Raw genomic sequence first — 23,504 nt, forward strand, 5'->3', positions numbered from 1 at the left:
CTATGGATAATTCTGTGGCCACAAAAAATGTGCCAATGTTTGTAAGAATTCTTTTGGCTCATCCAGAAGTGTAGTCTAATAGCTCTCTGGGGAATTAACACTGAGTGAAAAAATGACAACCCCCCAAAGGGTTATAGTGAATGGTTCCTTTTATATAACATTCTTAAAAAAGACAAAATTATAGACATGGAGAATAGAGTAGTAATTGTCAGAAATCAGGTATAGCGGTGGGGGTCCTTGTAGTGACAAAATTGTTCTGTAACCTGACTATAAATGTCAGCGTCTTGGTTATGATATCCTTTCATTCTGCAAGATGTTACCACTGGGGACAACTGGGTGAAGGGTACACAGGATCTCTCTATATTATTTCTTATAATTGCAAGTAAATCTATAATGATCTCAAAACAAAAAGTTTAATTAAAGAAAAGGATGGCTGAAAAATAATAATACATCTATTAAGTGCCCATTTACTCTTCTGAAAATTAGCAAATATTTAGATAGGCTGAAAGCCACTAATGAAGGAAGTTTCCAATGGTCAGATGAACAAAGACTCATTTCACAGGCAGGAAAAAAGAAAGATGACCACAACGTATCAAATGCTTACCACTGGCGTTAACACTGTCCGGGTATGAAATTCATTGAATGCTTTTTCGAACGTAACTCTCCGTGAGGAGAACCTACAGACAAGAAACTGAAGTGCTGTGAAGTAAAGTAACTTGCTCACAGTCATGCAATCAATAGATGGTGGAACCAAGAATTAACTCATGTTTTTATCCACTAAGATACATTCCTTCCAACTGTATCTGCCTTAGCAGAATCTAACAGCCCTGGGGTCGTTAAGGATTAATGACTTGTCCGCAGGGGGCAAAACTGGACAAGAGCTTGTACCAAGGGGTCTTCCTATCCTACCCGGCTCTCGCAGGTGGCTGAGAAAAAAACATAATGGCATTAGCTGCCTGAGATACAGGCAAAATAAGAGCAAAAATCTCCAATGGCTAGTGTCCTAAGTATTAAGGAGGAAAATGGGTAAATTTACACCTGCTTCTTCTTGGTGGGTTTATTTTAATATGAAAACATTTGTGCAGAGAAATTCCAAAGCTTACTAGTTGACTCAGCTATATGAGGCAAAAGTCAGTATCTCTGAAAATGGAAATATAATCTCATTGCTAAGGGTACAGTTTTTTAATAAGGGAAAAGGTTCTGCAAAATGAATGAGGTAAATGAAACTGTTTACCTCCGTTTTTAGCAAAATGGAAAGCAGTAAACAGATCTGCTAATTATACCCCTGACTTTCACCTCCTTTGAAGATACCCAAAGTGACTTAAACTTCAGGAAGTCATCCCTTTGGTTCAGAAATGCAGTTTTATCCTGAATGAGGCCAGGCTTGCTTGATCCAGCAGTATACACACTGCTTGCCACTTAGAAAGTAAATACACAATATCAGGTTCATGATTATATTTTGGTTTAAATTACATCCAAGTATCATTATACTAGCAAATTGCACGTCTCACAAAAGTAGGACCAGTCCTTTGAGCACAGAGAGCACAAAGACTCTGGTTCCATGATGAGCGGGAGCGTATTTCACCTTGACACTATTGCTGGCAAATCTCTGAGAGATGAGCATTTTGAAAACGCTATAAACAGCTTAGCCTTTTCTTAGCATTTTGAAGAGCACATTAATAGCCTGGCCTTTTCTTAAGGGCTTTCTTTTTCCCTTAGCCAAATTTGACAGCTAGAAGTGAACAGTGAGAGGATGGAATCAAAGTCAGGGCTATGTTTTAAAAGCAGTGTGGAACTGATGTCATTCGGTATTGTCTTCAAAAGAATATAAGAATATTAAGTGGATGTCTCATGAACTTACACACAAAGGATACTCTTCACTTGAGGACAGAATGATAATGTCTCAGAGAAGAAAGATATAATTCAGATGCCCATAAAATCTATTCAGACAGCTCTTGGCTGGTACCAAAAAAAAAAAAAAAAAAAAAAAAAAAAAGGCAGAAGAAAAAGAAAAGGAAATCTGTAACTCTCAACTCCACCAAAAGAAGTTATAGTTATTAGTAAAATTAATTTTTAAAGACTTAATAAACAGCTACTGTAGAATATGTGAAGCCTTAAGCCCAGTGCTGTAAATAACAGTTTAAAAGACCACATGGTTATCGTCAACATTCGGAAAGTTTTGTTAAAAAAAAAAAAAAAACAAGAGGCATAGGGTAATGTAATGAAATTAGCCAAAGGAAATTAACTAGCTTGGCATCAGCGTGTAAGATTTAACAGCCTAAAAAACAAGTGAAGTGGGAGCTGTCCCATATAAATAGGGACACCTGAAACCCCATTCACCACCCAGAAAAGCTGCATTCGGTCATTTCCAAGGGTGCTTTGACAACCCACCTTGTTTATCTTCTACCCTCTCTGTAGAAAAATTGCACAGCAATTTCTGGGCAGCTACAGAGCATATTTGGAGAGAGTTGCCAATTAATTTTTAAAAGCTGCCTAAGCAGGTTGCCAGGAGCGGCCTCTGGTCAGAGTAGGAAGAAGCCAACAAATTGGGAGTGCTCTGCTGGATGTTGGGGCAGATTGCATTTTCCCAAAATGGCTGCAACAATAGCTCTCGATCCCATGCCCTTCTTACAGTTTGACCTTGACACTCTGCCCATCAAGAGGTAGAATCTACGTTCAGCCTTGAACCTGGGTGGATTTGGGACTAACAGGGAGAAGGCGTTATGTGGCTTAAAAAGCTGGGGCAGAAACATTGATAGAGTTCTCCCTAGTTCTCTCGGGAGGCTCATTCTTGAAACCCAGACGCTATACTGTGCTGAAGCCCAACTGGCCACACAGAGGCCACAAGTCACGTTTTGGCCCACAGCCTACTCTGTGTCCCCAGCCCTCAGCCCCAAGCCGACTGCCAGCATCAAGCACCAAACCAAACTAGCCTTTGAGCCTTCAGGGATTCCAGCCCTCAGAATCTGAATCATTCCCAAAGTGTGAGTCTTCCCAGCTGATGCTCTAGATACCATAGAATGAAGACAGATCCTTTCAAATATTTAGTAAAATGTGGGTCATTTTATGCCACTAAGTTTGGGGTGCTTTGTTAAATAATAATAGTAATTGGAACAGAGGAAAATGGGACATGCATGTGGCTAAAAGTGATGGTGATGCAAGCAGTCATTCCTAGCACTGGAATTTCTATAGCCTCCTTCGGGATGTACTCAGATGCTTTATGCTACACAGGTTTTCTACTATAGCCACTACTTTGCTTATAAGGGCCTAACTCCAAGGGAATTCACATGGCTCTGAGATGATCATAATGTTTTGCTTAGGATGGTGCCAGGCACTACCTATGAGTTTATGTGGATTAACTCACTTGATCCACACAACAAACCCATGAGCTAAGTACTATTTTTTTTTTTTTTTTTTTTTAAGTAGGCTCCACGCCCAGCACAGAGATCAACTCTAGGCCTGAACTCACAACCCTGAGATCGAGACCTGAGCTGAGGCCAAGAGTCGAAAGCTCAACCAACTGAGCCACCCAGGTGCCTGGATCTAAGTATAATTTTTATTCCCACCCTACAAATAGGGAAATGGAAGCATGGAGGATAAACCACCCGCCCAAGGTCACACAACTAGCGACATCAGGGCTGGGCTGGGATTCGGAGCTGGGCAGTTTGGATCCCAAGCTTGTCCACTCACGACCACCCACTCATTCTCCCTCAGCCACCTATGGCTCAGTCCAGCCCCTCCCCCTGATGGCCAAGAGGGCCCAGACTGAAAAGGGGGACACTGCTCGCTTCAATGTGATGATCAGGGCTAGAGCCCAGGCTCTGGAGTCTGCCAGTCCTCACTGGGACAGTTACTAGCTGTGTGACTTGGGGCAGGTCTTTTAACCTGTTAATCTCTTTCTTCCCACTTTTATGTGAAACAATCACCCATTGTAAAACTACAGACTATCATCGTTAAGCATTAGCACCATTCCTCCTCTCTAGAGGGTCTTCAGGGCAAGGACTCTGTCTTTCTCACCTGGGATTCCTCCTTTGGGGCCAGCACGGTGCCATACATCCAGTGTAGCTTGCAGCTGAGCTCACGTTGGCTTGTTCTTTTTTTTTTTTTTTTTTTTTAAACTTCTATCTTCATTTCTGTCTCCAGGGCTTTGGGGATTTGTTCTGTTCTTTCCATCCCCATGAATAAAGCCATAAATCATGCCTTTACCACTGAACCTAGGGCTTGAGTTTTCTGCCTCGTCTTTCAAAGGTCTTCCTAGTCAGAGGAAAAGGCTTTCATGGGCACCCTTGATCATGTTTATATCTACCTAAGGATTCTCTACTGCCTTCCAATCATTTTCCAAAGTAATTAAAACTCCGAACCATCGGCCACAGGAGCTTCTACTAACTTGATTTCTTGTAGGGAATTATTGAACCCTTCTTAAAGGATATCACAGGGAATTTCTCACCTTCAGAATTATGTCAAGATAATAGAAGAATATTAACTGAGATTATTACTGAGGAGGGGTGTCTGGCCCCCAGGCCTCTGTGCTATCCTGTACTGTAATTACTTCGTATTTGTCTGTCACCTCCACCAAACCAAAGGCAGGGGCTCCAGCTGTTTCTTCTGTATCCCAGTGTCCAGTCCAACTGCTAGCAAAGAGGATGCAGTTGCCAGATGTTTACTATTCAAATGCATGGAGATGATGAGCCCAAAGTCACTGGTAATGTCTGGACTAGAACTGCAACCCAGGGGGATCTCTGGAAGATGCATCAAGAGCATTCGTTCATTTCACAAACATTTATTAAAAACCTCTGTGAGAGCCAGCAGTGGGCAGGGCAATGAGCATAAAAATGTAATAAGATCCAGTCTTATTATATAAAACCCAATCTGCTCTCATAGGGGAGACCAATATGGAAGCACATCATTAGAACACACTTTGATAAGAGCTAAATATGGGGATCTAAACCCTGGGCCGGAGAGGAAGTGATAACAAGAAGGCAGTCTGGGTTAGGTTAACACATTAGGGTGGGTTATTTCCCATTTTTACATGATAACAGAGCAAAAGATAAGATGCAAGCATTGTGAAGTGATCCCCCAGCTCACAGCCAGGGTCATATGGTAGAATCAATACGTCAGACATACAATTAAAGATGCTAATGACTAAACTAAGATAGGTTAATATATCTGTGACTCTGTGTCTCCCTCTACCAGTTCTTCTGCCCTCTCCATACTTCTTACCAAAAACCTTCTTAAAGATAATAATTATTTTAGTGACCAGCCTGTGGTTGGTGTCAATATCTGATCCTAAATACATCAAAAAATGATCATTTTAGGAATCAGAAATAAGGGAACGTGTGCACATTAAATTCAGCCATGTGAAAAGGAAAGCACATGGATAATGTACATAATAATGTCATGGAAGTCCTTAGAATTTATCTGTCACTAAGGATTTTTTTTAATCTTAAATTCAGGTTATTTTTAAGGAAATATATTGCATAATTAAATTATTTTATGCGCAGCCGGGGCTTGAGAATCAGGCCATCTTGGTGCCCTTTCAGAGTGGAAGAGAGGAGTTTTGGATCTATTCTGAGGTGAATTCATGGCTGTGAAGCCTCTCCCATGCGCTCCGCTGCCTTGCTCGTACTCTCCTCTAGCATTGGCCTCTATTGCCGTTTTCCTCTCCTGTGTCCAGGAAGGTAGGGGGGCTAGAGAAAACCCACAAGCCAAGCCACCTGGTGCCCCCCACAAATGTCTGATCTGTAAATCTCCACGTGGCCTTTGATTCTCTTATCTGTCCTTGCTCCGATTCCTCGCTCAACACACCCAACAACTGTGAATACTCAAGACCGTCCTCATTCTCTCGGAAGACCACGCTCTCCACCCCCGACCTTGCTGCACAGCAGGTAAACTTGCCTCCACTTCGTGAAGAAAGTGAACACCTCTGCGTGTGAACTGCCTCAGCTTCTCCCACCCTTTTCTTCCACACTCAGTCACACTCCCTCCCACCTTCACCCTCCCTCCTGCCCACCACCCTCCCACCCCCAGACACAGAGAAAGAGGTGTCCTTCCTCTGTTCCCAGTCCGCTCTGTTGCTCACGCAGTCAAGGTCTTTGTGTTCCCAGCCTCTCCAAAGGCCCTCCTCCACTGTCTGCCTGACCTCTTCTAAGAGGCATCCTCCTCCCCTCTTAGCCCTTCCCCCTCATCGCAGCTCCGATCCTAGTGCCCTCCTGACCGGCTCCCTCCCGCTGTTCCTCCACCCCTGCACATGTCTCACCCAAACCTTCCTGAAGATTCATCTATACCTGCAACTTTCATACTCTCATTCCTCAATTCCCTGCAGCATCGGCTCCCTATTCTAATGAAACATTCGCTGGGTATAACTTAGAGATGCAGACCTCAGACTGAAGCAGGACTGTCTTTGACTCCTGCCTCCACCATTTACAAGGTGTGAGATCCTGAACATGCTGCTTAATTTCTTCATTTCTAATGTGGGGATAATAATAATAACCATCTTCACAGAATTCTTGCAATATTCAATGAGATACTATATTTAAAACACTGAGTAGTGTCTGCACATGCCATGTGCTCAATAAAAATTATTACTAGCAGTAGTATTTGCATTAATGATTATTATCATTATTATTTGGCACTATGCTAGGTCTAGCTAGAAATCCTGAACTAAAAGGAATCCTACCAAATTCATGCAGCCAAGAAAAACTAGTTTGCAATCTTCTTACACAGTGAGGCTTATCTCTTGGCTTAGAATCACCTTTTCCACCTTTGAATCAGGCTCTGCTCCTAGGAATTTCCTTCCATACTGATTCTGTATGACTCTGGTCTGCGCACGCACGCATACACACACACACACACAGTAAATGTATTTGTATAATTTGTATTTGTATAATGTGAACCAATAGGAAAATACTTAATTTAGCTGAAAACAGGGCTTTTAACATCTGCTGCTTTTGCAGTGACAAAAGTATCTACACACCAATGTCCTTGTGCAGCTGGAAGTCAATAATTACTGATGAGCAGACGGTTGTATATAATGACTCAGTCCTCCTCGTGGTCAGTCACCGCAAGAACAGAAAGCATATTTTTAGCATCAGGACTGAATCCTACCTGACAACCTGGAAACTGCAATAATTTGAATCTATGTAGGCAAGGAAAGGATTACTTTGTTGTTAGTACACCAGAAATGAATTCTAATGGTCATTTAATCCCTTGTGATTACTCACTAAGAAGTTTAGCACAGAGTGTCATTTCCTTCCTCCATTTTCTTGCTAGTCTCAGTTTTTTTGGTCACAGGCTGTAGATAGCAATATTTGTTTTAATTAGGAAGACGCAGCAGAGGCGAAGGCGATTGCAACAGGTGTTGCAGTAAGGAACCAAATTGCACAGTGAGATCTCATCTCAGTGACAAATACGACTTCACTAAGGCATGTCATTTTGTTTGTCTAACAATTTGCTTTTTGGAACAGGCTTGGAAATTCCCATGCCCCACCCCAGCACTACTAGGTAAGGGTTGCTTTCAGGGGAGGTATCGGTATGGGATTCAACTGGGGGGGCTCCTTCTCTTGGACTGGTGGAGCCTTTCACTGCAGGGATCACAAGTCAGGATCCAGCATGCTTACCCAGTGCCTCTGGGATTCAACAGTGATGTGCATCACAAAGAAAATGCCTCCTGGTTCTTTCTCTCTCTCTTTTTTTTTTTTTAGATTTTTTTTTTAATGTAATCTTTATACCCAATGTGGGTCTAGAACTCACAACCCTGAGATCAAGAGTTGCATACTCCCACCGACTGAGCCAGCCAGGTGCCCTATCTTTGTCTTTAACACCATTCCTCTCCTTTTCTGTCAATATTTCAAAATAAATTTCGATTCTAAAAATCTCTTTGAAATTAGTTGACTAGGGGATGAAGAATTCACATGCGGAAGGCAGGACCACCATTAGGGGTGGTGATGATGCCTAAAACAGCTAATAATTACCAAACATTTATTTGTGCGAGGCGCTATTCCAAATACTTAACATGTATTATTTCCTTTAGTCCTCACAGCTATGAAGTGTTGGCATTATTACCCCCACTTTACATTTGAGAAAGCTGAAGCTCAGGGAAATTAAATAACTTGCCTGTGGTCGTACAACTAGTAAGATTCAAGGCGACGATTCCAACCCAGTTCTGTCAGATGCCCGAGCCCATTAGTGCTATGTATCATGTGTCTTAAAATAGCAACTCCTTCTTCGGTGACCTATTTTTAACCATAGTTTGTATGAAATTAGATTAAACTTGATCTTTATTATAATGTCTCCCATGGTAAATCTATATATTTCTATGATACGAAATTAGGTTCCCCTTTTAAAAAACTAGAAAAGGACATGAATGGCCAAATTTTTTTAAAAAAGTCAAATATTAAATTTCAGATATTTAAAAGTGGGACGCCTGGGTGGCTCAGTGGGTTAAAGCCTCTGCCTTCGGCTCAGGTCATGATCCCGCATTGGGCTCTCTGCTCTGCAGGGAGCCTGGTTCCCCCCTCCTCTCTCTCTGCCTGCCTCTCTGCCTACTTGTGATCTCTGTCAAATAAATAAATAAAATCTTAAAAAAAAAAAAACTAAAGAAACTTTGATTCAATTCACGAAAGAGTAACCAAGTGATACATGGTGCTAGGCACTTAAAAGTATTCAAAAAATTAAAATAAGTACTGCTCCTTATCCAAGAAACTAATGATCTAGTGGGAGAAACACAGTGTTGTATTTCAGTTCTTACTTCAAATATTATCTCCTAAGATAGGTCTTCCTGGACCACCCTATCTAATCTCTTGCCCCATTTCCTTTTACCTTCTATCACAGGGTCTAGCAAACTTTTTTCCTATAAAGGGCCAGAAAATAAATAACTGAGTCTTTCTGGGCTATCTGGTCTCTGTCAAAACTACCCAACTCTGCTGCTATAGCTCATAGCAGCTAGAGATCACAAATAAACAAACAAGTATGCTGTGTTCCAATAAATCTTTATTTACAAAATGGGCAGTGGGCCTGATGGAGTTCATAGGCTGTAGTTTGCTGACCTGACCCTACTCTAATATATAACTCCATTTTCTCTTTCATATCATTTAACAGAATCTGAAATTATCCTGCTTAGTGACTTATTATTATTATTTGCTATTTCCTTCCACAAAAATGGCAGCTCCAAGAAAGCAAGGTCTTTGCTGCTTGTTCACATCTGGCTCTCCAGGGTCTTAGAAAGGGCTTCCTGACACATGCACAGCTCACCCTAAAGATTTGTGGACTGACTGAATGAGTGAGTACTATTTCAAAAAGGAGAAATACTGATTGCCAACAAACATATAAACTTATATTTGGCCAGATAATTAGTAAATACGAAATAACTGAAAATGTCATTTTTTTTCACTTACCATACCTAGAATGGTTAGCAAAAAGGAAGGAGGAAGACAAGGAAGAGAGGGAAGGGGAAGAGAAAGGAGAGGTTGGGGAGGAGAGCCTGTCTAGAGGAATACATGGGTAACTCTCATCTACTGTCAGTGAGAGAGTGTAGATCCTGGGAGAACTGAAAGCAGACGCCTCTACACTCACGTTCACAGCAGCATTATTTACAACAGCCAAAAGGGAGAAACAACTCAAATGACTACCTACAAAAGAACGGATAAATATACGTAGTACATCTGCAGAATGGGGTATTATCAAGCCTTAAGAAGGAATAAAGGAGTGACATGTGCTATAAGATGAGCTTTGAAAACACTGAACTAAGTGGAATAAGCCAGCCATACAAGATGAGTATGCATGACTCCACTTACGTTCAGGTGTCTAGGATGGGCAAATAGTACAGTAGAAACCAAAAGTAGAATGGAGGTTACCAGGAGCTGGGGGAAGAGGAAATGGGGAGTTATTATTTAATGGATACAAAGTTTCTGTTTAGAATGGTAAGAAATTCTGGAGGTGGATGGTGGAGATGGTTGCACAGCATCGTGAATGTACTTAATGCCACTAACGTGTATACTTAGAGAGGGTTAAAAACATAATTTTTATATTATGTATATCCCACCATAATAAACAAGTATATTTACTTTTTTACTCCAAAACCGTACTCCTAAGAAATAACTATGAGGAAATAATACAGAAGGGTGAAATATGTATATGCTAGAATCCATCAACCTCAAGATCCTTGAATAAAAATCTAGTTGTATAAATAGAGCCTGACAACAAATATACAAAAGGGACCATTATGCTATTATACAGGCATTAAACATGACAAGGTAGACTTTTCACATAAAAATATATCCATAACACTACTGCTAAATAAAAAAAAATCAAGCTATAGAATGCATGTACAGTAATAATTCCATTGATGTAAAAATTCTAATGTTTATTTATATGTAGAAAAAATTTGAGATATTTTCTAAAATGCCCATAGGTGGTTATTCTCTGAATAGCAGAGTTGAGATGATTTTAAAATTATCCTCTTTATAATTCTCTGTACTTGATTTTTTAAAAAAGAATATTTTTAACCAAAACAACATGCTATTATAAACTCCTGTTTATCACTTTTTCACATTAATTAAGGAGGGTTAGGCCCTTGATACTTTCATAATAGATGTTTTCTGTATTTCTGTTTCCATAGCAACAATAATACTTGTGAGAGAATCAGATACATTTTCAAAAAGATACATACCTCAGACAATGGTCTTACATCTCCATCAGTCAAAAACAGATTTATTATTTCAGAGCAACATTCAATAATCATGTTCTAGAAATAAGAAGACAATAAAGTGAGGTTGAAATTACTGGTAAACTACTAGATATTTTAGTTATGAACTATTTCATTTGTCTTTTCTTGCATCACCACCTAACCCTAATTCCCAGGAGAAAACTAAGACTCATAGGTCACAATCCCTTATATAATTAAAATTATTTGAAAAGACACAGGATGGCCATAATAGATAAGATTTACTTATGAATGATACATTATTTCATTGTTAAAATTCATATGTTACAGAATTCACACCAGAATAAAGTTTTAGAAAATCACTTTTCTTCTGAGAAGAGAACCTGGGGATAAAGAGATTCAAATTCCAGAAAGGGATTTTAGCAGAGAAAAATGGTTAAGAATTGAGAATGAAACAGAGAGAGTAAATGAAAAGGAACCAAGAGTCTGTACATTACATTGTCCGTTGCTGGTGACACTGCTACACCCCCTACTGTGTGGACACAGCCATGTTTATGTGTGGACCTCTGACCCCAGATGGACCTACTCATGTGCAGGGATGAGTCAATCAGATTCTCTATTATCATAATTTCATAGAAGGAAGGGCAAGAGAAGAGAGCTATAGTGAGTACTAACTATAGTAGCTGAAGGTCCTGAGACAAACATGGAAAAGGCAGCCATTGGGCTAGATGTAAGATGAATAAGAGAAGGAAACAGATGTGTGAGAACTTACACACACACACACACACACACACACACCCATAGTTAAGCATAGTCTTGGCTCCAGACTCAACAATTCCATTTTCTGTGAGGCACATTGTGTTTGGTTTCCAGTCCCTATGTATGAACTTACTTATTGTACCCCGCCACATACTGCCTTCCACCTCACCTACTTTACTTGAACTAGTGTAAGTAGCCTTCCTTTACTTATAGCTAAAGGGGTCACGACTACAAGACTGTCAGAGATAAACTCTGCCTACTTTGTAAAGTTGCCAGTGTCCAGCAACAATTCACTTTTATTGTTGTTTAATACACATGTGTACCAGCATTCAGAAATATGAAAATGATAAAGTTACTCTAATTTTTAAATTATGATTGACCAATGCTGATTGAAACCTTAAAATATAGAAGCAAACAACTAAATTCACAGCCCCAAACCATATTATATTTAAGTTTTAATAAACGCATGAACATAGAAAAGATCACATTTTAGAGTTCTAAAGCTATTGCAAATTCAATTCAATTTAACAAATAAATTCAAGATGCTGTGGAACACAAAGATGAAGAAACAGACCCTATCCTCACAAAGTGTTCAATAGATGAGAAGAATAGATTCATACACTCCTAAGTAAAATACCAAGTAGAACATAGTCAGAACATGGGTAGGAATAGGTTAGAGGAAACTGAATGTGGGAGAAAGGAATTGTAAGGAACAGGAAAGACTTCTTGGAGGAAGGGGCATGGGAATTGAGCCTTGAATGAATAGTAGGATTTCACTGGCAGAGAATGGGGACAAGAACATTCCAGATGGAGGGAGCCATGTGAGCAACAGAACAGTGGATATTCAAGAACACAAAGCATCTGATATGGTCTTCACTGTGGGAATGTATAGGAAGAATGGCAGTGAGAGTGATGAGAAACAAGGCTGGAGAGGTGAATTCGCAACATGTAAAAGTAAGGAATTTTAGAGGCACTGGCCTGAGAAAATCATGATCTGGTCACTTTATAAAAGATACTTCTGGCCACAGTTTAAAGGTGAACTGGACTCAGAAAGAAACAAGAGAAAGAGAAATTAGCTACAAGGCTACTCAAACTGTTTGGGCAGAAAATGATCGTGGCAAGAAATGGGCCAGCTTCAGTGGGACCAAAAAAGGTGGTGGGCAAGCAGGATATCCAGCACTGATCAGGGTATACTACTTGGCAGTGATTAACCTTCCAGGCTCTTGGTCTACTTTAAGACAGAGAGGATACTCCTCTGAACACTGATACTCCTCTTCTTTGTCTATATTTCTATACTTCTAATTGAGTTCTCAGGACTCGTTGTACTCTGATACTCCTCTTATTTATCTATATTTCCATATTTCTAATTGAGTTCTCAGGACTGGTTAAAGTAGGTTTCCTCCCTATAGGGAAGGTTTCAGTAACAGCCATGACACGTTACTGTCATGATTTCATCAAGAGCTATCAAACAAAATGAAACTGTCTATATCATTAATCATTTCACATAACAGATGAAGACAGCAATGTTATCTGATAAATAATTGCCTTCTCCTCCCTGTCTCAACATTTATCAAGCAGAAATTTCACCTCAACAACATCTTATTTCTTTGGCATTATTTGTAGTATACCATTATAAACATCAGAAGTTGGCTGATTGGATGCTGGGCTACCACAGAAATGTAGCCTTGAACTTGTCACACCAGGCAGAGAGCTGCCAGAGGTATACTGTGTGTGGTTGGCAAGGCACTGAGAGAGCAAAGAATGACCCTTGTTCAATCTTTGCCATTTTTCCCTTAAAAAGGAGCATCTGATGATTCTATGATGGTTTTCTGAGTTACTTCAAAAATAACCATGCTGGTTCTTTGACTTAGTTGAAATCCTCATCTTCCTTCACTTACGGAAAAAAAAATTCCTGGGGTGCCTGGGTAGCTCAGTGGGTTAATCCTCTGCCTTCAGCTCAGGTCATGATCTCAGGGTCCTGGGATCAAGCCCTACATCGGGCTCTCTGCTCAGCAGGGGGCCTGCTTCCTCCTCTCTGCCTGTGTCTCTGCCTACGTGTGATCCCTGTCTGTCAAATAAATAAATAAAATCTTTTAAAAAAAAATTCCTAAACTGTTTTCCATCCTCTAAACTCTTGCTTTCCTCATTTCTCCTCCACATGCCACTGTGTGTGGCTGGCAAGGCACTGAGAGAGCAAAGAATGACCCTTGTTCATTTGCTGAGAGTAATCTCAGCAAATCATAGGGTGGATCATGAGAAGTCCTTCCAGGTGCTGCCCCCTCCCTGTCCTACCACCCACACCCACCCTTCCCTTTTCCTGGCCCTTGCTTACAGAACCAAGTTCACTCACCATTTTTTCATTCAACACCTACTGTATGCATCCTAACTGCCATAAGCTAGTAATGAAAAGACAGAAAGAGAGTCCTTAAGCAGTTGATTTATGGTCTAGTGGGGAGAAAAGTAGATTAAGAGTACCATGTGGTGAATCAGAGAGGAGGAAGCACTTCATTCCACCCATGTCTTCCCATCTCTCACTGTTCACCCTGTTCTCCCGCCACAACAGATAACTCATTGTCCTGAGTAGAACATTCGGTCCCTGACTTTATATCCCTTCTCTTGTTCTATCCTCAGTCGGCTCTGAGTGCCCTTCAACCAGAAGCAAGTACTAGAGAATCACTGTGTGTCAGGGCTGTGTGTTACCGGGCTAGAAATTGCATATAAGATTATGAATAAGACCCCCAGCAAGGGAGTTTGCAGTAAAGACAGAGGAAGAGCCATATAAACATGCAAAAGCCAAAACAATACAGTACCGGTACAGGGTGTTTTGGGGTATTTCGTCAGAGGGCCACATGTGGATGTCAGAGATATACTAAAGAACACCACAGTTGGGGGAAAAGATTTAAGAGAAATTTCGCTATGCATTATGAAAGGATTTCCTCTCAAATGTTCTTATGAGAGATTCCACAAAAACTTTGATTATTTTCAATGGTTTTGAACATCAGATTGATGTTTCTTTGAATGCCACATTTTGCTAAAAGAGGACCACCAGGTGGCTGGGCTCATTATGAATGACATCTAGGTACTTAGAGCCAGACCCATACAATGATGAAGCTCCTCCATGACAAAGACCTACTTGTACTGATTTCTGTAGGCTCTTATTTCCTCCCCAAGCCTGGAAAAATTTTTGCACATAATAGTTCCTCAAAAAGAATTTGTTAATTGATGCTAATGTTCAATGTATTTTTTTCTGTTTTCATAGTCCTTTGATATTTGAGATATGTTGACTATAATTTTTTAAGATTTTATTTTGGGGGGTGGGGCAGAGGGAGAGAGAGACAGAAAATCTTACACAGGCTCCATGCCCAGTGCAGAGCACAACATGGGGCTTGATCTCACAACCCTGAGATCAACACCTGAGCTGAAATCAATAGTCTGATGCTTAAATGACAGAGCCACACAGGCACCCTGACTATATACAAATTTTAATTGCCTTGTACAGTCCAGGCATCCCATAAATGTTTGCTGAACTAACCTGAGGTGAATTGGTAAACACATGTTAGGCTTTTCATATCAGTATGCTATCATTCCAAATAAGGTGTTTGTCTCTTAAAGTCAGGATGGTTTACATCTTTCATATGCTTTCAAGTCCCTGGTAAGCTCTGAAGATAACCCTAAAGCTACAACTGACAGGTTAAAATAACTCAGTCATTCTGAGCCAGTGTTGTTCATTTTAGAAGGACATACACAGTTTTCAAGCCAGAAGTGATTAGAACATCTGTTGTGTATCCCTCTTAATACATCTCATACTAATATCTGTGTTCTGAATTTCTTAGCTTATTCCAGACTATAGGCTTTGGTGGGAGTTCGGGGGGGGGGGGGGGTAAAAAGGGGAAAGGAATAAGAAAGAGAATAAGATTCATTATCCCCCATATCAACTAAAGGCACATTTTCTGGGCCCTTCTATTTAATAACTCACCAAAAATCTATACTGTGATAGAAATAAATATAATAGATTATAGAGGTTATGAAATCCTATCCAATTCCAGACCAGAATCGATCTCTTCAAGTGTCCTAGTTAACTTCCAATTAGCACCAAGTGAAGGTTGTCATGACAACGAACTGGCAGATTTAGTGAATGGGATTTGTTATAACACAGAATATAGCTGCCTTTTTTTTTTTTTTTAAGTTCCAGCTGACTTACTGGAAAAAGAGAAAACTTTATATGTTTCTTCTATTTCTCAACTTTTCAAATGTTCTGAACTACTCTGTTTGCCAATTCACCTAAACAAATAATGGTTTGTCTTCCATTTGATGACATTCTCTCATACATAGAACCAACAGAACTAAAACATACCTAAAAATGCCCTACTTAGAGCTGAAGAAACATTTTCTAAGTCGAAGAATAAGACAAATTCAAAGATTGAGCAGAGAACATCAGGACTGAAGTCATTCTGTTTTACTCAAGGACTGATCCACTCACATATACCATTCCAATTAGGACATGAAAGCAAGCCACAAACCTTGGTTAAGGCAAGGCAGGGTCTCTGGATTCCTCCCTCTGCTTACATTCAAATGCTGCCCCATATCCCCATTTATTTGGTATTGTTTATATTCATAGTCAACCCCTTGACTGAGACATTGGGCTGATTGTGATAAATTTGATAGCCACAAGGGGCCCAGAGGGAATTTCTGATAACTCACATTCCAACCAAGGGACACAACTCTCCATCTCAGAGCACTATTTTAGTGAAATGATCATATTTTAGAGATGAGATGAAAATAAGTCCCTGAAAAGTGACTGACCCTAGGTAGAAAACTGAGTGGTAGAGCAAAACCTAGACTCCCTGCTTTCACGGACGCTCACTCTCCTGCCTCAGACAAAGTAAGCTGAAAAAATGGTTTCAGGAGAAAATAATAATTTTCCATATATGAACTATATAGAAGTGGATTCAGGGACAATTTCAGCAAAGAATATTCTAGACTATGGCTCTGATATGTTTGGTCTACAATTGAAAAACTGTGATTATTAAGTGATCTACAAAAGAAGTGCAAAAATGAGCTGAGTTCTTTTTAAAAACAGATATAAAAGGGCAACCATACACTTTATAAAAATATGTGTTATATTATTATTTTCTAACATATATAATCTCATGGGTTTGAGGTATCTGATCTACTAGGAAATTTCATACTCAGTATTTAGTATTCAGTATATCAGTAATATCACGAAACATCTGGTAATTCATATTATAACATACAAAGATACTGAAAGAATTTGGGGATGTACAACCCAAAATCTAAGATAATCAGTTCTATCATAAATCCAAGCACACAGCAGAGGAGATGTAAGTATGGGGAAGTGGCGTTCCGCAAAGGCTAACTGTTCTTGCCTGATGAATCCTCATAAAGCTGGGCTTGTTGCTTTCACAATAAGGAAAAATGCATTCACTCACTCTACTGATAAATTCAGACTCAAAATGCAAATAAGTATACTCTGAAAATGAGAGTTGCCAACGTTTATGCCTTCACATGAGTGCATAGATGAGGAAAACAATATAAAAGGGCTAAAGCTACAACCAAAACTAGCATAACAACTATAATTCAATTTTTTTAAAAAAAGGTTAAAATGGTAAAAAAGGAAAAAATAGAAAAAAGACAAAAAAAGAGCTATATCAATACTACTCTTTAAGAAGTAAAAATGTTTGGGCCCCTGGGTGGCTCAGAAGGTTAAAGCCTCTGCCTTCGGCTCAGGTCATGATCCCAGGGTCCTGGGATCGGGCACTCTCCTTGGTGGGGAGCCTGCTTCCTCCTCTCTCTCTCTGCCTGCCTCTCTGCCTACTTGTGATCTCTGTCTGTCAAATAAATAAATAAAATATTTTTTTAAAAAAAGAAGTAAAAATGTTTTATTATTGGTAATTGACTATTAACCTTGCAAAAAGTGGTTTAAGGAAAAAGATACAGCAAACCAAATATGAAGGGAAGATCCTAAAAGCTTACAGAGAGGAAAAACAGAGCCGGGCCCCAACTGGCTGGGATTTCAACCAGGAAAGCAACAAAAGGGAGGTCCCAGAATTAGAGCTGTGTGGCAGGCACTGGGGGCAGGCAGTCCTCAGTTAAGCAGAAGAAATAAAGGAACTGAGACATTATTTGAGGAGCATGAACACTTGGGTAAGAAATCTGTGGATGAACATATGAAAATTCTGATGAAATGAAATGAAGAAAGTTAAGGAAAAAAAAACAAGTCAAGAAGAATCAAAGCTTATACAAGAAGAAAATGACCTTAGTAGGCTATTTGACTTGGCTGTAGTAATGTAAATACTTGAATATTGATTCAACCAAAATCTGTAGATATAACAATACTCAGGAATGGGGAAAGGAGAAGTTGGGGAGAAGTTGAAGTGAATTAAATCCTTGTATACCATAATAAAATCAACAGATATATCTGAAATTGATACATCAAAGAAAAAAGAATAATTATTTTAGCTTTAGCATCGTTCATCAATATTTCTGGCTTTCCTCCTTCCAAGCCATAGCATGTGACTTATTTGGCCAACGAAATATAATGGAAGCGATATGACAGAAGCCTTCAGAGCCAGTGTGTGATTTTTCCCCCTTTCTTCCCTCCTGCTACTGTGACCAGTGATATTTCATATGATTGATGTATTACGAGCCTGGATGCTGGCCTGAGGAGACATGGAGCAGGGCCTCAGTTGGCCCACTTGGATCTGAAGGCTGTTTGTTGCCTCATTTTTCATGAGTGATCCTACATATTACTAAATACATGGAAGTAGATAACGAGAAACAGCTGAAAGAGCTGAAAAGGGTTGCCTCTGCAGAGCAGGATTTTAGAGTAAGGATAGGTTGGGTAGGAGATTGTCCCTTTTCAGTAAGTCTTGCAGAGCTGTCTGATTTTAAAAATGGCCACAATAACTACAGAATCTATAACTCAAGAAATCAGATTAATGTGCGAATGGGAATTCAAAGAGCAAGTGATTAGGGGAGAACAAATATTTTTCTGTTTCTCTCATTTCCAAAGAGGGTGAGAGTTGCCACTCCACTAGAAAAGGAGACTTCGGATTCTTTCAGACTTGTAGCTAATTTATTGCCAGAAAAGTAGATTGACTTATCTGACTAGTGAGTTTGGAAAAAGCAAAAGATCATGGTAGGTTCAGCCCCTTCTGGGCAATCTTTGCTTCTATTTTTGGAGGCACCCAGCCTGTAGAACTTTTGGCCTCAGCTTCTGTGTGCAGTGAGTTTGGTGGGGATGGAACGGTAGTGGGGAATCCTATGGTTGTACTGTGTGACTAGGTGGGCAAGTCTGCTCATTCAGGGATGAGATACTACTAAGCTCGTTTGGTAAAAGACCTAAAGCCATGTTTGCTAATCCGTCAGTTTTATCAGTTAATTCTGCTGATATTTTGATCTCCACCATCCATCTCCTACACTTCATTCCTCAGCCGGGTTCAGAACTTAGAAAGGGTAAAAGAGAAATTACCCTCTGGGGCACCTGGGTGGCTCCGTGGGTTAAGGCCTCTGCTTTTGGCTTGGGTCATGATCCCAGAGTCCTGGGATCGAGCCCCACACCGGGCTCTCTGCTCAGGAGGGAGCCTGCTTCCCTTCCTCTCTCTCTCTGCCTGCCTCTCTGCCTACTTGTGATCTCTGTCAAATAAATAAATAAAATCTTAAAAAAAAAAAAAAGAAAGAAATTACCCTCTTCTCCAAACATAGTCTATCAATCACCACAGAAACCACTCAACTATGTGATCAAATTAATAATACACCATTAAGATGTGCAACCTTTTTTGTTGTTGTTCGAAAAATACATATGCACAGAAAAGTTTGGGAAAATATAAGCTTATCTGTATTTCCTAGTTTTTCTTCACACATTTCTTGAGTGATAAAAATGTTCAAACAACAGACTTAAGAATGAAGAATAAAAGAGTAATACAAAGTTACAGAGCACTGTTTCTTGATATTCACAGTGATATGTGGATGATTTCTCTAAATTGCCTTTGTATTCATTCACATCAGATATTTTTTAAATTAACATATAATGTATTATTTGTCCCAGGGGTACAGGTCTGTGAATCATCAGGCTTACACATTTCACAGCACTCACCATAGCACATACCCTCCCCAATGTCCATAACACAGCCACCCTCTCCCACCCTCCCTCTCACCATCAGATTCTTATAATTGGTAAGTTTAGAAGAGCTTTGAAGGAAACACTACCTATGTATCAAAAAAAGTTGGATCATTTCTGATACTCTAAAGAGAGAAAATAGAGAACAGAAGAACCACAAAGTTCAAGTTTAGTTAAATCATGTAAATAATTAGATAAAATGACACCCATGCTGCAACGGCAGTACAATTTTCCAAAATAACTTACTTCCATTTCCTTATCAATTGATTTCTCTTCCATTTCTTGCATTTCAGATACATTGTCATCTGAAGCAATTTCAGGAGTTGCTGGCAATGATATTTCAGCTATTTGCTTAAGATTAGATAGTTTCTCATGAATTGAAATAACTCTAAAAATAACAGATAGATATGTATTTTACTTAAAAATGTAAGAAAGGCATTCATTTATTGCCAGAATCAATAATATATGTAAAGTAAATCCAAAGTTATTAACACATGGATTTCTGGCATCCCTAAACATCATTCATTCAATCATTTGTTCATTTAGGAAACATGAGCAAAGAGATATAATTCTAACCTGTATAAGGTTTATGATCTAGTTATGTATTCAAACAGATATAAAATGACTGGCAAAGGCACAAAACCGAAAAAGGCACACATCCAAAATATTTATTAAGATGAAAACAAAGAAAATAAAACATCTACGTAGGCAAGGAAAGTCCAGGCAATGACAAAAGTTTGCTCCTGTGTAAATCTTGATGCCATGCTATGACTGCCTTGCTGACTTGAAGGTAAGAATTAAGGCCAGTCAATGAGCCTACAACAATGAAATGTATTGTAGGTGGGAGAGTGGAAGGGTAGGGAGAAGAATCAAGAAAGAAGGAAAATCAAAAACCAAGAAGGAAGGTAGAGGACACAGTGGCTATTACATTAAAGATGGGAAACTTCTAGAGCCACAGACCAGCGAACAGGGGGTACTCTGAAGGCAGAGGCAAACTGACAGATAAGTGGAGTCAGGAGATGCAAAAGCATTTGAAGCAGTTGAAGGAGGCAAAGAGCTACCTGGATGGCCGTGGTGATTCCAGGCTACAGGCCTAGCACATGTGTGCGTGTGTGTGTGTGTGTGTGTGTGTGTGCGCGCGCGCGCACAGGCGCACGCAGTCATGTTGGTGTCTCCATCCAGGGAAAGAGGGTAACTTTTATGAGAAACGCATAAATGATCCATAAAAGCAAACTGACATCAGGAATGTATGCAGGAATGTCTATTTTCTGATATTCCACAAAGTCCTCATCCACACTATGGTATAATACTTGATATCATAATGATGGTTCTCAGCAAAAGAAGGTTAAATATTATCTTTAATTAAATAAGAGGACCTGAAATTTTATGTTTAAGAAACTCTTCTACATGGGGCACCTGGGTGGCTCTGTGGATTAAGCCTCTGCCTTTGGCTCAGGTCATGATCTCAGGGTCCTGGGATCAAGCCCCGCATCAGGCTCTCTGCTTGGCGGGAGCCTGCTTCCCCCTCCCTCTCTCTCTGCCTGCCTCTCTGCCTACTTGTGATCTCTGTCTGTCAAATAAAAAATATATATATATATATATATATATACATATATATATATAAAATTATTAAAAAATTTTAAAAAGAAACTCTTCTATTAAAAAGGCAATGATTAATATGTAAAGGTCTGTTATTGAAAGTTTACTTGGAATATATCCATTTTAAAAAATGGTACTCTCCAATAGTGCTAGAAAAGCTACTTGATGCATTGGAGAGAGGATAGGACTCAAAGGACCTGGGTGAGTCATGGATGGTTCCATCACACACCAGCATGGAACCCTCGACAAGTCACCTAACCTCTCTGGCCCTGATATGCCTCTTACTGCAAGACTGAATGATAAAACCCAGGTCATCTACTTCACAGCATTGTGTAAGGATGAAATGATGTAACTACCTACATTCTTAACCACAAGAAACCAGGTGAAGGACAGATGATATTCTAACATACCATTCGTCACTCTAAAATCCAGAGAAAGAATTCTTAGAATTCTTATTTCTCTTCCAAAAATAACAGAGCTTTCCTTTCTAATACATGGAATTGCAGGAAGGATAAAGTATTCTTTGATGTTTGGGTTTCAGGTTGTCAATAATGTCCAGAGCTGTATTCTCTGCTTCAGAAATAAATGGCCTGGTCCAATTCTGTAAAATGCAGGTTGAGACGGAGCTAAGCAGGCTGGGTGCCTGTGCAAGAAGCAACATCAGAAGACCTAGCATCTCTGCTTCAGGCCCTGAACCTTATAACTCCATTTGCCCCCAAATTTTGCCAATTATACATCTTCACCTCTTTGTCCACATCAATGCTGAGTCCAGGTTTTGAACTTCCATGATGGCCCACAAACAAATCCATCATCCCATTTGGGCTAGACCTGTGCTCTCATTTACTGATTCATGCCCACTCACTCTCCTGGGCTGGTGGGGCCCGGTGGAGACAGCACCCAGCCAGAAGTAGAAATGTGGATGGCAGGAGACATGAAGACAGAAACGGTAGGGAGGCAACTGGATCTTGGTTAGAAGAGCGTAATTAGATAGAACTACATACAAACCTTTATGCGTGTTTAATGAGAACACTTTCTTTTCCTTTGCTGCCGTAAGAAAAATGCAAAGAATTAAAATGTGTTTCCTCTGTGAGTATTTAATTTGGAGATTAGGAAGTGAAATGAACAACTGAAGGAGGACTGCCCAATTTGAAAAGCTATTCAGGTTCCCTCTCTAGCCTATTTTTTCTGACCTTTTTCTTACTTTGCCTTCTGAAAGATGGTCAACAAGAGCAATCCTCACATACTGATCTCACCTTGACCCTCCTAAGAACACAAGGAATGCCAGCCTAGGTGAGAGAAACAGGCAGCCTTCCCCACACCACTGAGGGACAGGCTAGATGAGAGACTGTCAGGAACCTCCCTCTGTTCTGGTGCATGTCCCTAATTTTAGTAAACCTACGACTGCTCATAAACACATCCAAATTAGGAACTTTTTGGATAAAAAAGAATCCTGTCAGTTTGATTACATTCTACTCTGAAGAAATTATAATCATTTTCATTATGTGATTCTAAAAAATAAAAAATCCTGCCATGTTTCTGGATACAAAGCAAGTGTATAATTTCCCCCACTTTGTTACTGAGCTGGGCTGGTGTAGGTCCTATGTCTAGATTTTCTGCCATTTCACTGGGGAAAAAAGGAAAAAATAAAAAGGAAAATTGACTGAATAATTGAAAATATGCCAGTTCTTGAAACATCTCTTGTTTTATTCTCTTTTAAGGTGAGGCCAAGAAGTCCTTCAAAATGAAAATCATGGAGCATGAACAAGGCTCGTCAGGGAAGAACAGAGAAGCACCAAGTCTCTGTTCACTAAGCACTTACAAGGTGCCTAGCAGGGCAAAGAGCTGACACTGACAGACACAGGGTTTAGTAATGAGACTTGACATCTGCCCAGTGCTTTTGGCCTTTCAGAGTATGTGCATACATTGTCCGGGTTGATCTTAACCATAACCCCGAGAGGCAGGCAGAGTAGATATTATTTCCGTTTTACAACTGAGGATATGGGGGCTGAGTTCAAAGAGCAATGAACAATGGAAATCAAAACTAAATGAACTACGCAATGAAAAAAATTAAAAAACGAACTAGGAACTTGGTAAAGTAGGAAAAGAGAGAAGCCAGGCAAGAGCAAAAATTAGAAATATGCCACATTCGATGGAAAGGAAGGAAGACAACCCAGCTGAGGCAGAGACTGTTGACATGGGGAACAATATAAAATAGGATCGGACACAGGGGACAGGTGGGACAAGGGACGTGGTAGAGCCTGTGCTTAATATGGCAACCCAATGCAGAGCCACACGTTATTTGTTAAATACACCCCAAATTACAGACAAAATACAGTATAGACAATA

General features: G+C 39.9%; 1 protein-coding gene across 3 annotated transcripts in view; it reads right to left on the reverse strand.

The window, feature by feature from the left end:
* CFAP54 (cilia and flagella associated protein 54) overlaps positions 1–23,504 on the reverse strand; it is a 325,575-nt gene that overhangs the window by 15,582 nt on the left and 286,489 nt on the right. For all 3 annotated transcript variants that reach the window (XM_032346701.1, XM_032346702.1, XM_032346700.1), the window contains 2 exons: positions 19,806–19,947; positions 10,667–10,741 (listed from right to left, as the gene is read on the reverse strand). In XM_032346701.1, coding sequence (XP_032202592.1) covers positions 10,667–10,741; positions 19,806–19,947 — 217 coding nt within the window. The remainder of the gene's footprint in view (positions 1–10,666; positions 10,742–19,805; positions 19,948–23,504) is intronic.

Source organism: Mustela erminea, chromosome 6 (genome assembly GCF_009829155.1).
Source record: "Mustela erminea isolate mMusErm1 chromosome 6, mMusErm1.Pri, whole genome shotgun sequence".
NCBI lineage: Eukaryota > Metazoa > Chordata > Mammalia > Carnivora > Mustelidae > Mustela > Mustela erminea.